The sequence below is a fragment of the Lemur catta genome, chromosome 7 (genome assembly GCF_020740605.2).
Source record: "Lemur catta isolate mLemCat1 chromosome 7, mLemCat1.pri, whole genome shotgun sequence".
Taxonomy (NCBI): domain Eukaryota; kingdom Metazoa; phylum Chordata; class Mammalia; order Primates; family Lemuridae; genus Lemur; species Lemur catta.
Window position 1 is genome coordinate 58,298,716 of NC_059134.1, and position 18,598 is coordinate 58,317,313.

The 18,598-nt window shown below is 37.0% G+C and overlaps 1 protein-coding gene across 4 annotated transcripts in view; it reads left to right on the forward strand.

Moving 5' to 3' along the window:
• Positions 1 to 18,598, forward strand: part of C2CD3 (C2 domain containing 3 centriole elongation regulator) — a 135,604-nt gene that overhangs the window by 39,496 nt on the left and 77,510 nt on the right. For all 4 annotated transcript variants that reach the window (XM_045555487.1, XM_045555490.1, XM_045555489.1 and 1 more), the window contains exons 8-13: positions 882 to 1,029; positions 4,754 to 4,908; positions 5,491 to 5,700; positions 6,196 to 6,308; positions 13,295 to 13,413; positions 15,609 to 15,731. In XM_045555487.1, coding sequence (XP_045411443.1) covers positions 882 to 1,029; positions 4,754 to 4,908; positions 5,491 to 5,700; positions 6,196 to 6,308; positions 13,295 to 13,413; positions 15,609 to 15,731 — 868 coding nt within the window. The remainder of the gene's footprint in view (positions 1 to 881; positions 1,030 to 4,753; positions 4,909 to 5,490; positions 5,701 to 6,195; positions 6,309 to 13,294; positions 13,414 to 15,608; positions 15,732 to 18,598) is intronic.

Consider the following 18,598-nt stretch of genomic DNA (forward strand, 5'->3'; position numbering starts at 1 on the left):
CTCAGACTCAAACTTCTGGGCTCAAGTGATCCTCACACCTCAGCCTCCCCAGCAGCTGGGACTACAGGGGCATGCTACCACACCTGGCTAGTTTTTTCTTTCTTTCTTTCTTTCTTTTTTTTTTTTTATAGAGATGGGGTCTCTCTATGTTGCCTAGGCTTGTCTTGAACTCCTTAACCTCAAGCAATCCTCCTGCCTTGGGCTCCCAAAGTGTTAGGATTATAGGTTTGAGCCACTGCACCCAGCAAGAAATTATTTCTTAAAACTTCTGAGTTTATAGTCATTTATATGCTTATCTTCTTATTAGTTTACAAACTCTTTATAAGCAGAGCATTTATTCATTTTTATATTCCACATAGAACTAATTTTGCCTAATTAAATAGGCAAAAATAATAAATAAGCAAAAATAATCCTAATTACACATATTTTTGTTTAGCAAAAAAGGCATATTATATGAATTAGCCCTTTTTTTTTTTTTTTTACAAAAATGACATATAAAATTTAACTCATTGAATTATAGTCGTTTACCCTTTCTTTCTTCCTCCTAGACCATAAACACCACAAGAGTAGAGATTATGTTAGCTTAGCCATCTCTGTATCATTCAGGACCTAGCACATGGTTGGTGACCAGTAAATGTTTGTTGAATAAAGGAATGAGATCACAATCAGTGTCAGTAGTGTGTTTTTGAATACTAGTTGTTAGCTTCCCAGAGGAAGAGGAATATAATGGGAAAATATTTATCCAGTAGTCTTCTGTTTAATGTGAGTCTTTTGTTTAAAATATCTTCTTCCATTTTTAGAACTTTAGAAAATTTCACTAAAGAAAGTTCAGCTGAAGCTTCTGTTAAAGTCGTTCTGCTTTGTTTTTCTTATCTCTGCAGTGCTGAATTATCCCACAGTCATTTCTGGGATGGGCTAGGCTCTCCTCCAGATTCCCCACCTCCTGGGAGTGATGTGTATTGCAGCAGTGAGCTGAATGATCCTCAGTATGACCAGAGTCTCCTGGAGAACTTATTTTACACAGCACCTGTAAGTCATTGACTCTGAAGCTTTAGGAATTGGAGAATAAGAGTATTAGTAATATTAGTAGCTGCAGACCACTTGTCAAACAGGAAACTATCCATTTTATATACCTTGTCTTATTTAATCATAACAACCTTAAGTATTATCTTCATTTTACAGATGAGGAGACAGGCTTTGTAAGATTGAGTATTTTATCCAAGAACACATAGCAAATAAGTGTTTAGAGCCAGAATTCGAGTTCAGTTTGCCTGAGTCCAAAACCTATGGTCTTAATTAATATATTATATGGCTTTCTTAGAGCTCTTCTAAGGAAGAGCTAATATAACTATACCCTCAGAACCACCCTTGACTTGTATCTATTCAAAATATTCCAGAAACATCTCTACTCACAGGTGACAAATACTTCTGGTCCTTAAGACAGGGCATTCTCTTTTTCAGGCAGTTCTAGTTTTTCAAAGTTCTTTCTTATATCAAATTGTATGTTCTTAGCATCTTCTAGAGTTTATACATCGTAAGTCCAATCCCTGTTCCATAAGAAATCATTTATATGTGTGAAGATTGCTGTCATACTCCTGATTTTCCTTTTCTCCAGGTCAGAAAAAGGTAACTGAAATACAAGATAGTTTATACCAGATCAGTGTTAAGATAACAGGACTAACCTGGGTTCAGAGGAAGCAGAGAGAACTTTTACATGAGATTGTCAGAAAGAGCATAATGAAGAATAAAGGATTTTAACTGAGACTTGAAAGATAGTGTTTTAAGAGGCAGAGAAAGGATATGAGATGGATATAGAAAGAATGACCTGTGTAAAAAGGCAGATTTGTGCACTGCAAGGAATCTAGTGGACTGGATGCAAATTCATGTAGAAAAGGAGTTGTTAAGTCAGGCTAGCACATTACAGCCAGTCTATGAAAGGTTTTGGATGTCAGGTGAGGAGGAAATGACATATCAAAACAGTGTTTTAGGCATCTTAATCTGGCAACCATGTAGGGGGCAGACTGAGAGGAGAATAACTAGAGCAGACAGGAAGCCATTGGGTTATGGGAGATGTGAGAAAGAGCGCCTGAGTGAGAGTGGCAACAGTGCTATTGGAAAGAGGAGATGGGTTGGAAAGATATTAGGAATTGTTAGGATTTCATGACTTCCTACCTTAGCAGTCATTGCTGATACTGTGTTACCTGTAAGATAAAGAAGAAAAGGTTTGTTTATTGCACATTTATTATTTATTACTCATTTTCTGTGTGCCGGGGACTTTACGTGTTATCTGTCATTTATTGAGTACCGTACCAAATGTTTTTAATTCATTATTTCATTTAATTTTTTTATCAGCCCCTTAAGATAGTATTGGCTCTGTTCTGCATATCATGAAACAAAAGCTTGGAGAGGTTAAGTACAAGTAATTAGGTGGCAGAACCGGAATTCTTAACTCTAGTCTATCTGGCAAAAGGCCTGTATTTTTTTACTAGACTACATCATCTCATAAGCCTTGAGCATGGCATTAGAATCTAACCCTGACTTATCTCCCGAACCTCATCTCCCACTTTTACCCTTTACCCACTGGAGACTCCAGCCATACTAGGGTCTCAGTCACACTCCTCAAACATTGTATTAATAGCTCCTGCATCTCCATATTTTTTGCTGGTACTGATACTTCTACTTTGAATGTTGAAATGCCCTTATTCATCTGGTAAACTTTATTCTTTAAGAATTAACTCATTACCTATATGAAGAAACCTTCTCAGACTTCCCCAAGCAGAAGTAAATGCCACCAATATGTTGCACCACAATATCTTGGACATATTTCTATTATAGCCCTCACCACCATTGTGTGATACAGTTCCTCATAAACACGAACATGTCTTTATTATCTTTTTGTTACAAGTAAGCAAAGGCCAGGCAGATACTGAATAGTCACTCAGTGACTACTTAGTAAATAAATAAATGCATGAATGGCACTAAGTAATCCCCCATGCTATTTGAACAAAATAATTTTAGAAAATATTTGTTAACCTGAAGAAAGGTGAACCAGTTTTTGTTCATGTCCTTCTCAAGGATCAGTGTTTGATATTCTTAATATTGAATAACATCCATAGTTTAAAAGTTCAACATTATTACCTTGTATTTTTGGTCCCTGAAATTCTTAGCTTTTGAATAACCTAGTTTATGTTTACCCTAATTTCTTTCAGCCTGGGGACCCTTCTAGATTTTGATCACCTTGTCAATAACCATTTTTAAAAGCTGCCACTTAGGCCGGGCATGGTGGCTCACGCCTGTAATCCTAGCCCTCTGGGAGGCCGAGGCGGGTGGATCGCCGAGACCAGCCTGAGGGAGACCCCATCTCTACTAAAAATAGAAATAAATTATCTGGACAACTAAAAATATATATAGAAAAAATTAGTCGGGCATGGTGGCGCATGCCTATAGTCCCAGCTACTTGGGAGGCTGAGGCAGTAGGATCGCTTAAGCCCAGGAGTTTGAGGTTGCTGTGAGCTAGGCTGACGCCACGGCACTCACTCTAGCCCAGGCAACAAAGTGAGACTCTGTCTCAAAAAAAAAAAAAAAAAAAAAGCTGCCACTTAGAAAAAAACTTAAGGGCAAAAAGCTTGTAATTTCACCTTTAAAAAGTTGTATTCCTTCCTAGAAGGACATTCTTATCGTGCTTATTTAGATTAATTTGTTCCCCTTATCACATGTCAACACATTATATACCCTGAGATGGTGAAAAAAGGGAATTGGAGATGATAGACTTAAAAATGACTTTGGTTTGGTCTCCTGAATGTATATTAGCAAGCTTTGTGCCTTTTTTTTTTTTAATTTGGAGCCCAATAACTATAATGCCATCCTCTCTTTTTAATTTTGTAATATAAGGGGCCGATCATTCAATTGTATTAGCTACCTTTCTCAAAATAAGAATGAATTATGGCCGGGGGTGGTAGCTCACGCCTATAATCCTAGCAATTTGGGAGGCCGAGGCCAGGAGTTTGAGGTTGCAGTGAGCTGTGATGACACCACTGCACTCTAGCCTGGGAGATAGAGTGAGACCCTGTCTCAAAAAAGGAAAAAAAATGAATTACAGGGGGCTTAGCCACAGGTTCCCTCATTAAGGAATTTTGTGACATATAGTAAACAGTTCATCTTAGCAAGATTAAAAGCAGAATGAATCATTTGTAGTATGGAGCAATGAAAAAAAGCAATCATTGCGTCTAAATAATTAGCTAGGTGAGATTGTACCAGTCATTTGGCCTCAAATTGTGGTGGGAATACAGGCTTTGAAACCCATGGAGATCAAAATCTAGCTTTACTGCTTACAGCTTTGGATCATAAACAAGCTGATTAACTTCTCTCAGCTTTGATTTTCTTACCTGTAAAAATTGAGATAAAGACACTTCATAGGTATGCGGTAAATATCAGAAATATACATGCAACATTTAGCATACCAGACATATGGTAGGTAGTCAGTAAATGGTGGTTGTTATTATTATTGAGAATTTGAAAGAAGAATCTTTCATTTATTTGCTTTGAACTAAACTTGTAGGTTATTTTTGTGAAGTTAACAGTATTTTTGTATAACTGGGAGAAATATGGGAGTATCTCCCTGATATCAGTTATCTTTTTAAGAGAATGATGTTATGTGCAGAGAAGAATTTGCTTTCTTTTAGAGAAATGTTTGTTTACTACTATCCCCAAAGCAGTTATCTTTTGGTAACTTTTTGTTTCTTCCTCCCCATAGAAATCTGAAACCAGCATCAGTGATTTCCTCAGTGAAGATGATGATATTGCCCCTTCTAAAAAAATGAACAAGTCAAAAACGCTTGCCAGATCTTCTAAGGTTCTAGAGTCAGGTGATCATAAGCTGAAGAAGAAGGCAGCAAGCAAGAAAAATAGGTGAGCCTCTCTCTGAGTGCTTGTTTAGAGGCAAAAGCAAAGGAATATTATTTCCACAAGATCTAAAGTGAAATGACCTATGTTTGCCCAGCACTATCAGAGTGGTTAAGTTATAGTAACTCAGTCAACATTATAATCCTTAAAAATTTAATAACATGAAAAGATGGTACAATTAAAATGATTAAGGGAGAAAGTGGAATGCTAGATTGTATGTGTGCTGTGATCACATCTATGTAGAAAGTATGCATAAGGAAAGCAAATGAAAAGGAATACACCAAAGTGACAGTAGTTATATTAGGATAATAGGTAAGTGAAATAAAGTCTGTATCCCTTCTAGAAAAACCTAATTTCTACACCTCCATTGTGTGAAGGTAAACCTTTAGATTACAAGAATGTTTTTACATTTTTTGAGATTTCTTACATTATAGAATTCTGATAATTAAAGCTGTTTCCAGTCTCTGATAACTTGTGAATCAAGATGCTTGCTGCCTTACCTCTTTCCTTGTTTTGCGTGTGGAAACTAGATTATTTCATGTTGGGCCTCTAACCTTCTGCCTTACTATCCCTATGCACTCCTTTCAGAAGTTTGGTTGAACAACAGATACTCTCAGAAACTCCAGAGGATGCCCAAGTGATGACATTAAGTGTGGATAGACTGGCCCTTCTGGGTAGAACACATTCAGTCAGAATCATCATCGAAACAATGGGAGTTCCTCCAGATAGTCCTCAGATGACCCCTGGCAAAAAAAGTTTTGCTGGGAGACCACCTAAGCTAACAACAGCAAAAAAGCGGTATGTCTCTTAACATGAGAAAGCTAAATTTGACATTTTTGGAAAGTGTGTCTGATAATAATCAACAATTGTATAACACTTTATGATTTGTAACATGTTTTCACATGGATCACTCAATCAATAGAAATGTATTGAATCCCCCACTAGCTCCCAAGAACTATACTAAGTAAGTGTGGGAATAAACAAAATTAAGATACACACTCTGATCTTATAGACCTTATAGTTAGCAGGAGAGAGAAGCATTTAAATGGCTGTCTATAACATTTTAGAAATTTAGGAACCAAAGTAGATGTTTTATATTGAAAGTATGGGGAGCACAAGGAAGGGAGCCTTTAATTCTTCCTGAAAGGATTGGTGAAGGTTTTGAAGAAGAGGTAGGACCTCTGAGGACAGGAGGTCCTGAAAATAGGACCTTCAAAGATACATAGGATTCATTAGACAGAAATAGGTTTATTATGTGGTTCGTTTTTAAATCACTTTTTGTTTTTATTTTAGCACTTTCTTTGTGGAATATCACTTTCCTGTGGGCTTTTCTGAAAGTGGATTGGGAAAGACAGCTTTGATCACTGAGGTGGTTCGACTTGCTTCCAGTAAAATTACAGATGGAGGTAAGAGACAGACTGGTTTTCTGCTCCTTAGACATTTTGACTTAAGGAAAATTTTTGAATTCCTAATTACTCATTTGACTTTTGTAGTATCATAGAATCTTAGAGCTACAAAGAACTTCAAAGTGAATCTACTCTAATTCGTTTATTTTATTATATAAGCAAGGAAACTGGCCCAGTGGTACTATGACTATCCTGATGTAAGGCAGCAGGTCAGTAACATAACTGAGACTAGAACTCAGACTGTTCTAACACTTAGATCGTATTCTTTGAGCTGTAACCATTTTTCTTATCATTATTTTTTAAAAACAGCTCTAACAAGGCATAAACTTATATACCATACAATTCACTCATTTGAAGTATATATACAATTTAATGTTTTTCAATATATTATCCTGGTACAACCCATCACCACAATATAATTTTAGAACATTTTCTTACCCCCTAAAAGAAACCCCATACTTAGCTTTCACTCCCGATTTCCCTCTCCCCACTGGCCCTAACCAACCAGTCTATTTTCTGTCTCTATCAATTTGTCCATTCTGCTTATCTCATATAAATGAAATTATGCAAAATGATTTTTGTGACTGGCTTCTTTGACCATAATATTTTCAAGTTTCATCCATGTTGTGGTGTGTATCAGTACTTGATTCCTTTTTATGGCTTAATAATATTCCATTTGTGGAAATACTAGATTTCATTCATCTGTTCATCACTTGATGTACATTTGAGTTGTTTCTACCTTTTGGCAATTTTGCATAATGCTGCTATGAACATTTGTGTACATAGTTTTGTATGGACATGTGTTTTCATTTCCCTCGGTATATATATATATCTGTGAAATTGCTGAGTCATATGATAACTCTGTATTTTTAACTATTTCAAGAACTACCAGGCTGTTTTCAACAATGGCTGCTCCATTTTACATTCCTACCAGCAGTATATGAGGGTTCTAACAGCTCTGCACCCTCATTAACACTTGTTACTTTCCACTATTTTTTATTCTAGCCATCCTAGTGAGTAAGAAGTAGTATCTGATTGTGGTTTTGATTTGCATTTCCCTGATGGCTAATCATGTTAAGCACCTCTTCATGTGGTTTTTGGCCACTTGTTTATCTTTGGAAAAATGTCTTTTCAGATCTTTTGCCCATTTTAATTGATTTTTTTTTTTTTTTAATTTTTTGGAGATGGGGTCTGGCTCTGTCACCCAGGCTAGAATGCAGTGGCATCATCATAGCTCACTGCAACCTCAAACTTCTGGGCTCAAGCCATCCTCCTGCCTCAGCCTCCTGAGTAGTTGGGACTACAGGCGTGCACCACCATCCCTAGCTAATTTTTCTATTTTTTATAGAGAAGGGATCTTGCTCTTGCTCAGGTTGGTCTCAAACTTATGATCTCACGCAATCCTCCCACCTCGGCCTCCCAAAGTACTAGGATTACAAGCATGAGCCACCATGCCCCTGCTGGGCTATCTTTGTATAATTGAATTGTGAGAGTTCTTTGTATATTCTGGTTAAAAGTCCCTTATCAGAGCTATGATTTGCAGATATTTTCTCCCATTCTGTAGGTTGTCCTTTCACTCTCTAAATGGTAGTTTTTTTTTGTTTTTTTTTTTTTAAGACAAAGTGTCACTTTGTTGCCTAGGCTAGAGTGAGTGCCGTGGCATCAGCCTAGCTCACAGCAACCTCAAACTTCTGGGCTTAAGTGATCCTACTGCCTCAGCCTCCCGAGTAGCTGGGACTACAGGCATGCGCCACCATGCCCAGCTAATTTTTTCTATATATATTTTAGTTGGCCAGATAATTTGTTTCTATTTTTAGTAGAGACGGGGTCTCGCTCTTGCTCAGGCTGGTCTCGAACTCCTGACCTCAAGCGATCCACCCGCCTCAGCCTCCCAGAGTGCTAGGATTACAGGCGTGAGCCACTGCGCCCGGCCTCTAAATGGTACTGTTTAGAGCAAAAAATGTTTTTAATTTTTATATAGTCCAGTTTATCTATTTTTTCATTGCTTGTGCTTTTGATATTGTCTTTTTTCTATTTTGTTTTAAATATTTCTAATATAGAAAAATGATAATATAATAAACAATTATGTTTCTGCCACCCAAAATCACAGCCGCTTTTCTAACATATTTTAAGAATACCTTAGTTCTCCAGTTTAATACATGAACAGTTAGTTCATCAGTGTAAAGTTTCTTCTCTAGGAGATAGTTTGAGAAGTAAAAGGTGTGCTCCTAACACTCCTACATATTCAAATAACTTCCTTTCAAGCAGTAACATTGGATTTTTAAATTTTTATTTTGCCTTATTTCATTTGCTTTTTGAGCTAGATAATCTATTTACATGGTTCAAAATTGCAGTTTCCCTCTGTACAGGTAAACAATGTTGCTTTTATATCCTTCCTGAGCTGTTTGGTGCATATGTCAGCAAGACGTTTATTCCTTCCCCACCCTACCCCACCACCCATGTTTATGCAAGTGTTAGTATACAATATATGAGTTGAGTATCCCTTTTTCAAAATACTTGGAACCAAAAGTGTTTAGGACATGAGATTTCTTGGGGAGGGGACCCAAGTCTAAACATGAAATTCATTTATGTTTCACATATACCTTATACATGTAGCCTAAAGGGAATCTTATGCAATATTTTTAATAATTTTGTGTATGAAACAAACTTTTAACTGCATTTTGACTGAGAACCCATCATATGAGGGCACGTGTGGAATTTTTCCACTGTGGTATCATGTTGACACTCAAAAATTTTTGGATTTTGGAGCATTTCAGATTTTGGATTTTCAGATTAGGGATGCTCAACCATTACACTGTTCTGTACCTTGCCTTTATCATTAGATTTTAGGTATTTTTCCATATCATGACATAAAGAGCTTCCTTATTCCATTATGACTACGTAATATTCCATTGTATTGCTGTGCCATAATTTAAACAGCCCCCTATTAACTAATATTTAAGTTGTTTCATTCTTTTGGTATTAAAAACAATACTTCAGTGTATAATCTTGTACATGCATCATTTCTCATCTGGTGTGAGTATATCCAGCACAACTATTAAAAATAAGTAAACAGGCCAGGCGCGGTGGCTCACGCCTGTAATCCTAGCACTCTGGGAGGCCGAGGCGGGTGGATTGTTTGAGCTCAGGAGTTCTAGACCAGCCTGAGCAAGAGTGAGACTCCGTCTCTACTAAAAATAGAAAGAAATTATATGGACAGCTAAAAATATATATAGAAAAATTAGCCAGGCATGGTGGCGCATGCCTGTAGTCTCAGCTACTCGGGAGGCTGAGGCAGGAGGATCACTGGAGCCCAGGAGTTTGAGGTTGCTGTGAGCGAGGCTGACGCCACGGCACTCTAGCCCAGGCAACAGAGTGAGACTCTGTCTCAAAAAAAAAAAAAAAGGTAAAATAATTGAAAAAAAAAATAAGTAAACACTTATTTACACTTAGAAACATCACCTAAAGTAATATAATATACTCGTTTACTAGAGCACATGGTTTTACTCTTTCTATTACCTTAAGGAACAATTAGGGCATTTAAAATTTTTCTTATGTTTACTTCCTGGATGTACGCTTAAATTATTGACAGCAGTAAGAGCTGCCCTGAAGTTTGTTCAGAGCATTTGAGGATGTATAAATGATCCTGTTGGCTGAAAGTAAGCATGTGTGAGGAGGTTTAGTGTTGTTAAACTCTTTTTATCAAACCCCCATACACAAAGAAAAATATTTGATCCTTTTCTCAGGTCTTTCTCTTCTACATCCTTCTGCCTATGTGACATTTGATGAGTTTCTTAAAACTTTCTCAGCCTCAATTTCCCCATCTGTGAAATTGAAATACAGCAGTCCTCATTTTGCCCATATAGTGTTGAAATTCCTGCTCGTTGGGGACTTGAGGTCTTAGTTACCATGGAATCGTGCAGAACAAACACAGTTCTGATATGTGCAAGTTTCAGTTAACATAGTACCTGTAAAGCAAGGACTGCCTATAATTATACAAGGGATTAGTGGACAGTCACATGGGATAATGAGTGTAAAAGCATTAAACACTCTAGAATAGTATGTAACTAATAGTAACTCACATTTGTTGCACACTAAACTATGTGCCAAGAACTCTATTCAATGTTTTACATGCATTAACCATTTAATCCTTACATTAAAAATGCATATAGGCCGGGCGCGGTGGCTCACGTCTGTAATCCTAGCACTCTGGGAGGCCGAGGCAGGTGGATCGCTTGAGGTCAGGAGTTCTAGACCAGCCTGAGCAAGAGCGAGACCCCGTCTCTACTAAAAAACAGAAAGAAATTATCTGACCAACTAAAAAATATATATAGAAAAAATTAGCCAGGCATGGTGGCACATGCCTGTAGTCCCAGCTACTCGGGAGGCTGAGGCAGTAGGATTGCTTAAGCCCAGGAGTTTGAGGTTGCTGTGAGCTAGGCTGACGCCACGGCACTCACTCTAGCCCGGGCAACACAGCGAGACTCTGTCTCAAAAAAAATAATAATAAAAATAATAAAAAATTTTTAAAAAATGCATATGTACGCACACAGATTAAGAAAAGAAACTAAGATATAAATCAATTAAGTATTGTATAAGATCACACAGCTGGTTTATGGTAGAAGTAGAATTTGAACCTAGCACCGTTTCTGTTCCAAATCATATGTTCTTAATCTGTATGGCTTCTCATGCATTATCATTATTGTTGGCAACAGTGATTACATTCTCCCCATGTCCTTTTGAGAAGGATTGTATAAGAAATGTGGAATAAGTAGATGGCATTGAGCCAAGAATTGGAAGACTGGGTTCTAGTTCTGATTATACCACACACTAATTGTGTGACCTTAGGCAAAATCACTTTTGCATCTGTGGGCCTCTCTTAACAACATGAATTGGACTAGGTATTTTCAGGATTGCTTCCCAACTCTTAAGAAAAAAAATCTTCTCTGGGACATTGTTAGCAATTTATTTATATGAATTTCTTCTTCCATTATTGCCTCAACTCACTTTTAGTGGTAAAAAAAAAAACAAAAATAATGACCTTAAGAAACAGAGGGCCAGGCGTAGGAGCTCACACCTGTAGTCCCAACACTTTGGGAAGCTGAGGCAGGAGGATTGCTTGAGACCAGGAGTGCAAGACCAGCCTGGGCAACATAGTGAGACCCTGTCTCCACAAAAAAAATTTTTAAATTTGCCTGGCGTGGTGGAATGCACTTGTAGTGCTAGCTACTCAGGAGGCTAAGGTGGGAGGATCACTTGAGCCTAGTAGTTTGACGTTAGAATGAGTGATGATCATGCCGCTGCACTCCAGCCTGGGCAAAAGAGAGAGAATCTGTCTTTAACAAAGAAGAAGAAGAAGAAGAAAAAGAAACAAAATTACCTGTGTGAGTGGTACACATATGAAAGGAAAAAAAGGAAAAGAAAACAGAATTATATGAGAAATGCAATAATAGTGCAAAAATGTACCTAGCTAGTATGGAGAAATCTGAGTAGCAACAGACTGAAATAGAATTCTGTTTGTGTATAATGCATTTTACAATGTCCAAAGTGCTTTTCATTTTATTACCTCAGTTGATCCTCCCTGCATGCCAACAAGATATAGGTGTTATCTTACTTCCCTTCCCTTGGTAAGGTAACCAAATAAACTGATCTACTAGTGAATGTTGGCTTCTTGGCCCCAGATCTTTTGTTTATAGTTCCTGCATGTTCATCCAGAAAGCAAAACCCAGATCCTTTCTAAGAGTACCAAGAGAATTATACAGAGTCTATAACTAAGATGGCCAGAGGTGAATAGATCAGTAGGTCAAAATGGGCAATTTGAATGAATGCCAGAGATAGCAGATTCTCTTTGCAAATGAGCCTTTTGTGAGGGTTCTTCAGATACATGTTAAGGGCCTTCGCAGTGAATGGACAGGAAGATGGTTTTATAGGTGATAAATTGTTGCTGAGGTGGTTACTAGTAAATAATAGAACTGGAGCTTGAACTCATATACTTTGTTTGTTTTTTTTTTTTTTTGAGACAGAGTCTCACTCTGTTGCCCGGGCTAGAGTGCCATGGCATCAGCCTTGCTCATAGCAACCTCAGACTCCTGGGCTCAAGCAATCCTCCTGCCTCATCCTCCCAAGTAGCAGGGACTACAGGCATGCGCCACCATGCCCAGCTAATTTTTGTATATATATTTTTAGCTGTCCATATGATTTCTTTCTATGTTTAGTAGAGACGGGGGTCTCGCTCTTGCTCAGGCTGGTCTCGAACTCTTGAGCTCAAATAATCTGCCCGCCTCGGCCTCCCAGAGTGCTAGGATTACAGGCGTGAGCCACCGCGCCTGGCCTATAACTCATGTACTTTGATTCCAGTCTCAAGTTCCTTTTATTGTTTGCCACTTAAAGGCCCATAGCAATACTACCATCACTTTATCCATTCACACTTGCTATTACAACAGAAACTGGCATCTTTCCATGCTACTCCACCTAATACTGCTAACTAACATCAGTACCTGGTACCTTGTCTGAGTATGATAGGAGAGTTCTGTTCTTCAGTCAGAAGATAAACTCATTTTTATTATTATAGTTTCTTTATTCAATTCTTCTATTTATTTATCCCTCATTGTCCTACCTCCATCCAGCCCCCTTTTGTTACACTACCTACCAACTTGTCTTTTAAAAACAGTCATATTACCTTAAACCCAGTGAACTGTATGGGCATGTCTCCTTACACATCCAGTGCTGATATGCTGGCATTCATTTTGTAATAAAGCAGAGCAACATAGTACTGTTTATTTTCTGCATGCTATACATGGGTTTCTCTTTGTCTCTGCTTGTTCAATCCTACAACCCTAGCACTTCCTGTGAAATCACGCTGACTAGATTCCTGAAAGAGATTTTAGTTAGATTTAAAAGGGAGGCAGGTGATATCAAGGCATGGATAGATGGTGACTCTGGTTGGGTGGTGTAACATGTGCCTATGTATGTGATTCTCCTTACAGTGGTGAGATTCCAGCAACGATTTGTGTTTCCGGTACAGTTTGGTGGACCAATGATAGAGCACTGGTGGAATTCCAACCTCACTTTCCAAATTTATGCAAAGAAAATGCCACAAAAAAAGGTACTTCAAGTGATTTTGACCTTTGCCTTACCATTGACACCAGGAATTTAGAGCATACTTAAAATTACATTCCTACCTAACCTAGGAATTTCTCCAGGTTCAAGTAACACTACTGTGTATTATTATTATTATTATTATTACTAATCTCCATTTGCTGTTTGTTATAGGCCAGATATTATGGTAAAGGGTCCACATGCATACACTATCAAATTTAATCATCACAATTCCTCTGTGAATTAGGTACATTATTATCTTCATTTTACAGATGGAGAAATGAGATTTAGTGAAGTAACATGTCTAAGATCACCTAGTCCAATAAAAGACCAACCCAGAATTCCATCCCATGTCTTCTGTCCTTAGATCCTAAGTTCTTAACCTCTTTACTGTGCTGCCCCCTGCCATAGAGGGGTGACTATTTGTATTGATACAGGCTATTAGCATTAATTTGAGATTCTGCTTCCTGTTTGCAGGTGGGATACATAAGGTATCCAGCCTATGTCCAAAATAATATAATTGTGGGTAGCAGTTTTGATCAACTAATTCACAGTTTATAAAATCTACTTGCAGCTGGCACAACATAAATCAAGAAACTATGACATGAGCAGTTTTTACTTCCTTCTGTAAAAGTGTAGCCTTTATAATCTTTTGACCCCCTCTTTGCTATGGATAGCATGAGGAATACATCTTGTTTTCTTTTGTTTGTTTTTTCAGAGGCTATAAACAATTCAAGTTATTTTTGGAAAATACAGCAAAATAGAAAGAGGGAGAAAATCACATAATTTCTTAAACCCAAGATAATCTGTATTAACATTTTGATATAGTTATATTGAATTATTTTCCCATACCTAGTTAATGGCTTTTTTTCTAATTATAAAAAAATTGCACATTTTTTATTATTGTTTTTTTGAGACAGGGTCTTACTCTATTGCCCGGGCTACAGTGCAGTAGCATCATCGTATAATAGCTCACTGCAACCTTGTATTCCTAGGCTGAAGCAATCCTCCCATATCAACCTCCTGAGTATCTGGGACTACAGGTGCGTGCCACCATGACCAGCTAATTGTTTTTCTTACTTTTTGGAGAGATGGGGTCTCACTGTTGCCCAGGCTGGTCTTGAACTCCTGGCCTCAAGTGATCCTCCTGCCTCGGCCTCCCAAAGTTCTAGGATTGACAAGTTTTTTGTTAGAAACTTGAAAAATATTTTTTAAGGCAAAAATTGCCCATAATTTTATCACCAAGAAATTAGTATTGTTAACATTTTTACATATCTCCTTCATCTTTTCAAATGAATACAATATGTTGTATAATTTTGTATGCCATTTTTATCTTTATTTAACATTGTCTTATGGTTTTCAGTTTTCTTCAAAAATATGTATTTAATGTTTTCTACATAATTTTATAAGTATCTGAGGTTTACTATGTATATAATTTAATACCCTGCTTTTACCAAACATTGTAACAAATACTGTTCATGTTATTATAGACTTTTAGTAGATAGCATTTTAATGGCTGCATATTATTCCATTGTATGGATATACTTAACTAAATATCAGGAATTGTTAGTAGCCTAGTATTTCCTGATTATTAGACATCTAGTAATTTATAATTAACTCTTTTAACATATACATATTTGTATATATAAGCTTTTTATGTATTGTTTATAATTTAGTATAAATTCCCAGAAATAGAATTACTAGGCCAAAGAGTGTAAATATTTAAAGCATTTTATATGTATTACCAAATTTATATGTATGTTGCCAGTTTATATTCCCAACTTCCCTCATATGACAGCCTCTTGTTTCTCCATAACCTTATAGCATCAGGTATATTAAGCTTTGTAATTTTCCTAGTTTTAAAGGCAAAAATTTGTAACATCTAAATTTCATTTTTTATTTTTAACAGTAAAGTTGAACATTTTGAGTAAATAACTCTTAATAAAAAAAGATAATCTTCCAACCTCTTTGTGGCTGATGAAGGCATCTGTAATCTTCCAGGGGGAAGTCATGAAACCCAGAAGGAGGACCAAAATATGACAGAATATAGGATCCCAATTAGAGTTGCTTCAGCCAAATAATTAAGCTTTTTACTTTATAAGGCACAGTTCCTTTATAAGCCATCATATGTTGTCATTTCAGTTGTAATCCCATGGCTCCTGTTTAATTTAACCTAAACTTTTTCTTTCCTTCCTCCCTCAGCCAGAAGTCATTGGATCTGCATCGCTTCCTCTGCGAGCTGTCATTCAGTCAGAGCTGCTTTCTTTCAGTGACCAACTTCCAGTGCAACAGGAAAATGGTCAGACTCTACTTGGCCCCCTCAAGGTACATAGGTATACATTCAGGAAGTCAGATGTATTTACTGAGCATATATTATTGGCTGGCACTGAGAACATAGCAGTGAACAAGAAAAGCAAGGTCTTTACTCTTGTGGAGCTTCTATTGAAATAAGTCAATGGAAGTGCTATGAAGGAAATAAATGGTATGATGTGATATTGAATACCTGGGAAGAAGTTAGGAGATGGTGGTCAGGGAAGATCTCTCTAAGGAGGTGACATTTAAGGTGAGATTTGAAGAATGAGGGAAGGATAAAGTAAAAGGCACAGGGAAGATCATTCTAGAGAGAGGGAATAACACATGCAAAGCTCTTAAAGCAGAAATGGGCTTGGCATCATCAAGGGACAGAATGTTGCCACAGGACAGTGAGCAACAGGAAGAGTGGTAGAAAGTAGGGTTGGACAGGCAGGTAGGAGGAGTATTATTCAGAGCTTTGTAGGTCAGGGTAAAGAGTATAGATTTTAGCCTAAGAGCCAAGGAAAGGATGTGGAAGCATGGAAGTGACATGATCTGATTTGCACTTTTAAAAGATTGCTGTGTAGAGAATAGACTGTAGGAGTCAAGAGGGAAAATGTGGAAGCTGTTGCATTAGTCCAGAAAAGAAATGATTGATGGTAGCTTGGACTAGAAAATTCCGGTAAACAAGAGTGAAGTATTAAATAACTGAGTGTACCTCATGGAATGAATTCTGATGTATAATTCATTAGAGAGAGGGGTTTTTTTCTTGTATTCAGTTCAGATACATCAGCATTTCTTGGGTGGCAGAATTTGAATGTGTGTCTTTAGTACAGCTTTGTCTTGGTGTCCTGGTGTGTTTTTAAAATCAGTGCAGCTATGCCTAAAATGGCTCCCAATCACCCAGAGGGTAAAAGTACAAGGCTCATTGTATGAACTCAGCCTACTGTTTCAGCCTTCTCTCTTGCAATTTTTCTACCAATAGCCATATCAAACTTTGTAAAGAATCACTAAGGTATCATGCTGGTTTGAGCCTCCATGTTTTTTTTGTTTTGTTTTGTTTTGTTTTTTGAGACAGAGTCTCACTCTGTTGCCTGGGCTACAGTGCCATGGCATCAGCCTAGCTCACAGCAACCTCACACTCCTGGGCTCAAGCAATCCTCCTGCCTCAGCCTCCCGAGTAGCTGGGACTACAGGCATGCGCCACCACTCCCAGCTAATTTTTCTATACATATATTTTTAGCTGTCCATATAATTTCTTTCTATTTTTAGTAGAGACAGGGTCTCGCTCTTGCTCAGGCTGGTCTCGAACTCCTGAGCCCAAACAATCCTCCCACCTCGGCCTCCCAGAGTGCTAGGATTACAGGCGTGAGCCACCATGCCCGGCTGCTTCCTGTTTTTGTTCTTGATTTTTATACTGTTTCCTCTTCTTGAAAGCTGTCTCCCTCCTCTTTTGGTCTTCTTAATACCATTTAGCTTTAAATATTTATATGATTATTATTGCAAAACATTTAATACTGCTTTACTTTTCTGCTATCCAAGTTTTATTTTTTAGCTTACCTGGTTTATTCTAGACTAGGTTTAAAGTCAGAAATAGGTAATAAATATAATTGATGGACTAGACATTTTTTCTGTCCAGGCTTTGTTGAGAGAAGTACTATTCTAGATCAATTGCTATCTATATTCAGTAGAGCAAAAGAACTTTGCTATGTACTGCCTATGGGTTTCAGATAAAAGGGACAACAAGAATCTATTATTCCTAGTAATTTAGTCTCCTAACAGTGACCGCTTCTATTCTTTAAATTCGTTTATCCTACATCCATTTTCTTTTTTACTTTTTAACATTTTTAACTGTTTTATTTTGAAATAATATCAAACTTAGAAAAAAATTGCAAAAGTAGTTCAAAGGACTCCCATTTCCTTTACCCAGACTCACCAATTCCTACTATTTGTCAATTTGCTTTATAATTGTTTTTCTGTCTTTCTCTCACTTTCTCTCTTTCTGTCCTTTTTTCTTCTCCTTACCCATATACACACACACGTTTTTTCTAAACTGTTTGAGAATAAGTTATAGATGTCATGCCTCTTTCCCCCTTAATTCTTTAGTTTGGTTTTTTTGTTTCCTAAGAACCAAGGACATAGTCATGCATAATATTCTAGAGTTATAAAAATCAATTTAGCATTAATACTATATTACACCTACTCAGATTTTACCAATTATACCAATAGTTTCCTTTATAAAAATTTTTTTTTCCAATTTAAGATTATCCATTACATTTAATTGTCATACCTTTCTGATCTCCTTTAGTCTGGAACAGTTCCATAGTCCTTCTCCATCTTTCAGTACATTGATATTTTTTAAAAGTGAGGCCAGTTATTTTGTAGAATCTCTCTCCACTGGGATTCACCTGAATCACTTATTGCTGTGATTGTAAAATGGTGATTTCTAGCTCCACCATTCCCCATGCATTTATTTAGTTGGCATTCTACTATATGGAGAATATAGTAGAATTCTCCCATATTTTGTTTCTTCTCTCATATTTATTTTTTATCAGTATGGATTCATAGATTCTTATATTATTCAATAGGTTATAATCCATTACTGTTATGCATTTTTATGCTTAAATTGTCCAAAATTTAGCCAGTGGGAGCCTCTTCAACTGGATTCTGTGTCCTTTAAACACGTCTTCATTCTTTTCTGAGCACTTTTCTTATTTTCTGGGCAACATGATATCCTAGGCTTATCTTTTATTATTGATAAATCATCTGCCTAGATTTTTTTTCCTTTTCTTTCTGTTTCTTTCTACAAAAATCTGCCTAGATTTTCTTAGTCTTAGTTCTTAATGTATATGTAGTCTGTTACTATTCTCATTATTAGAGTGTTTGAGGATAACTTAATT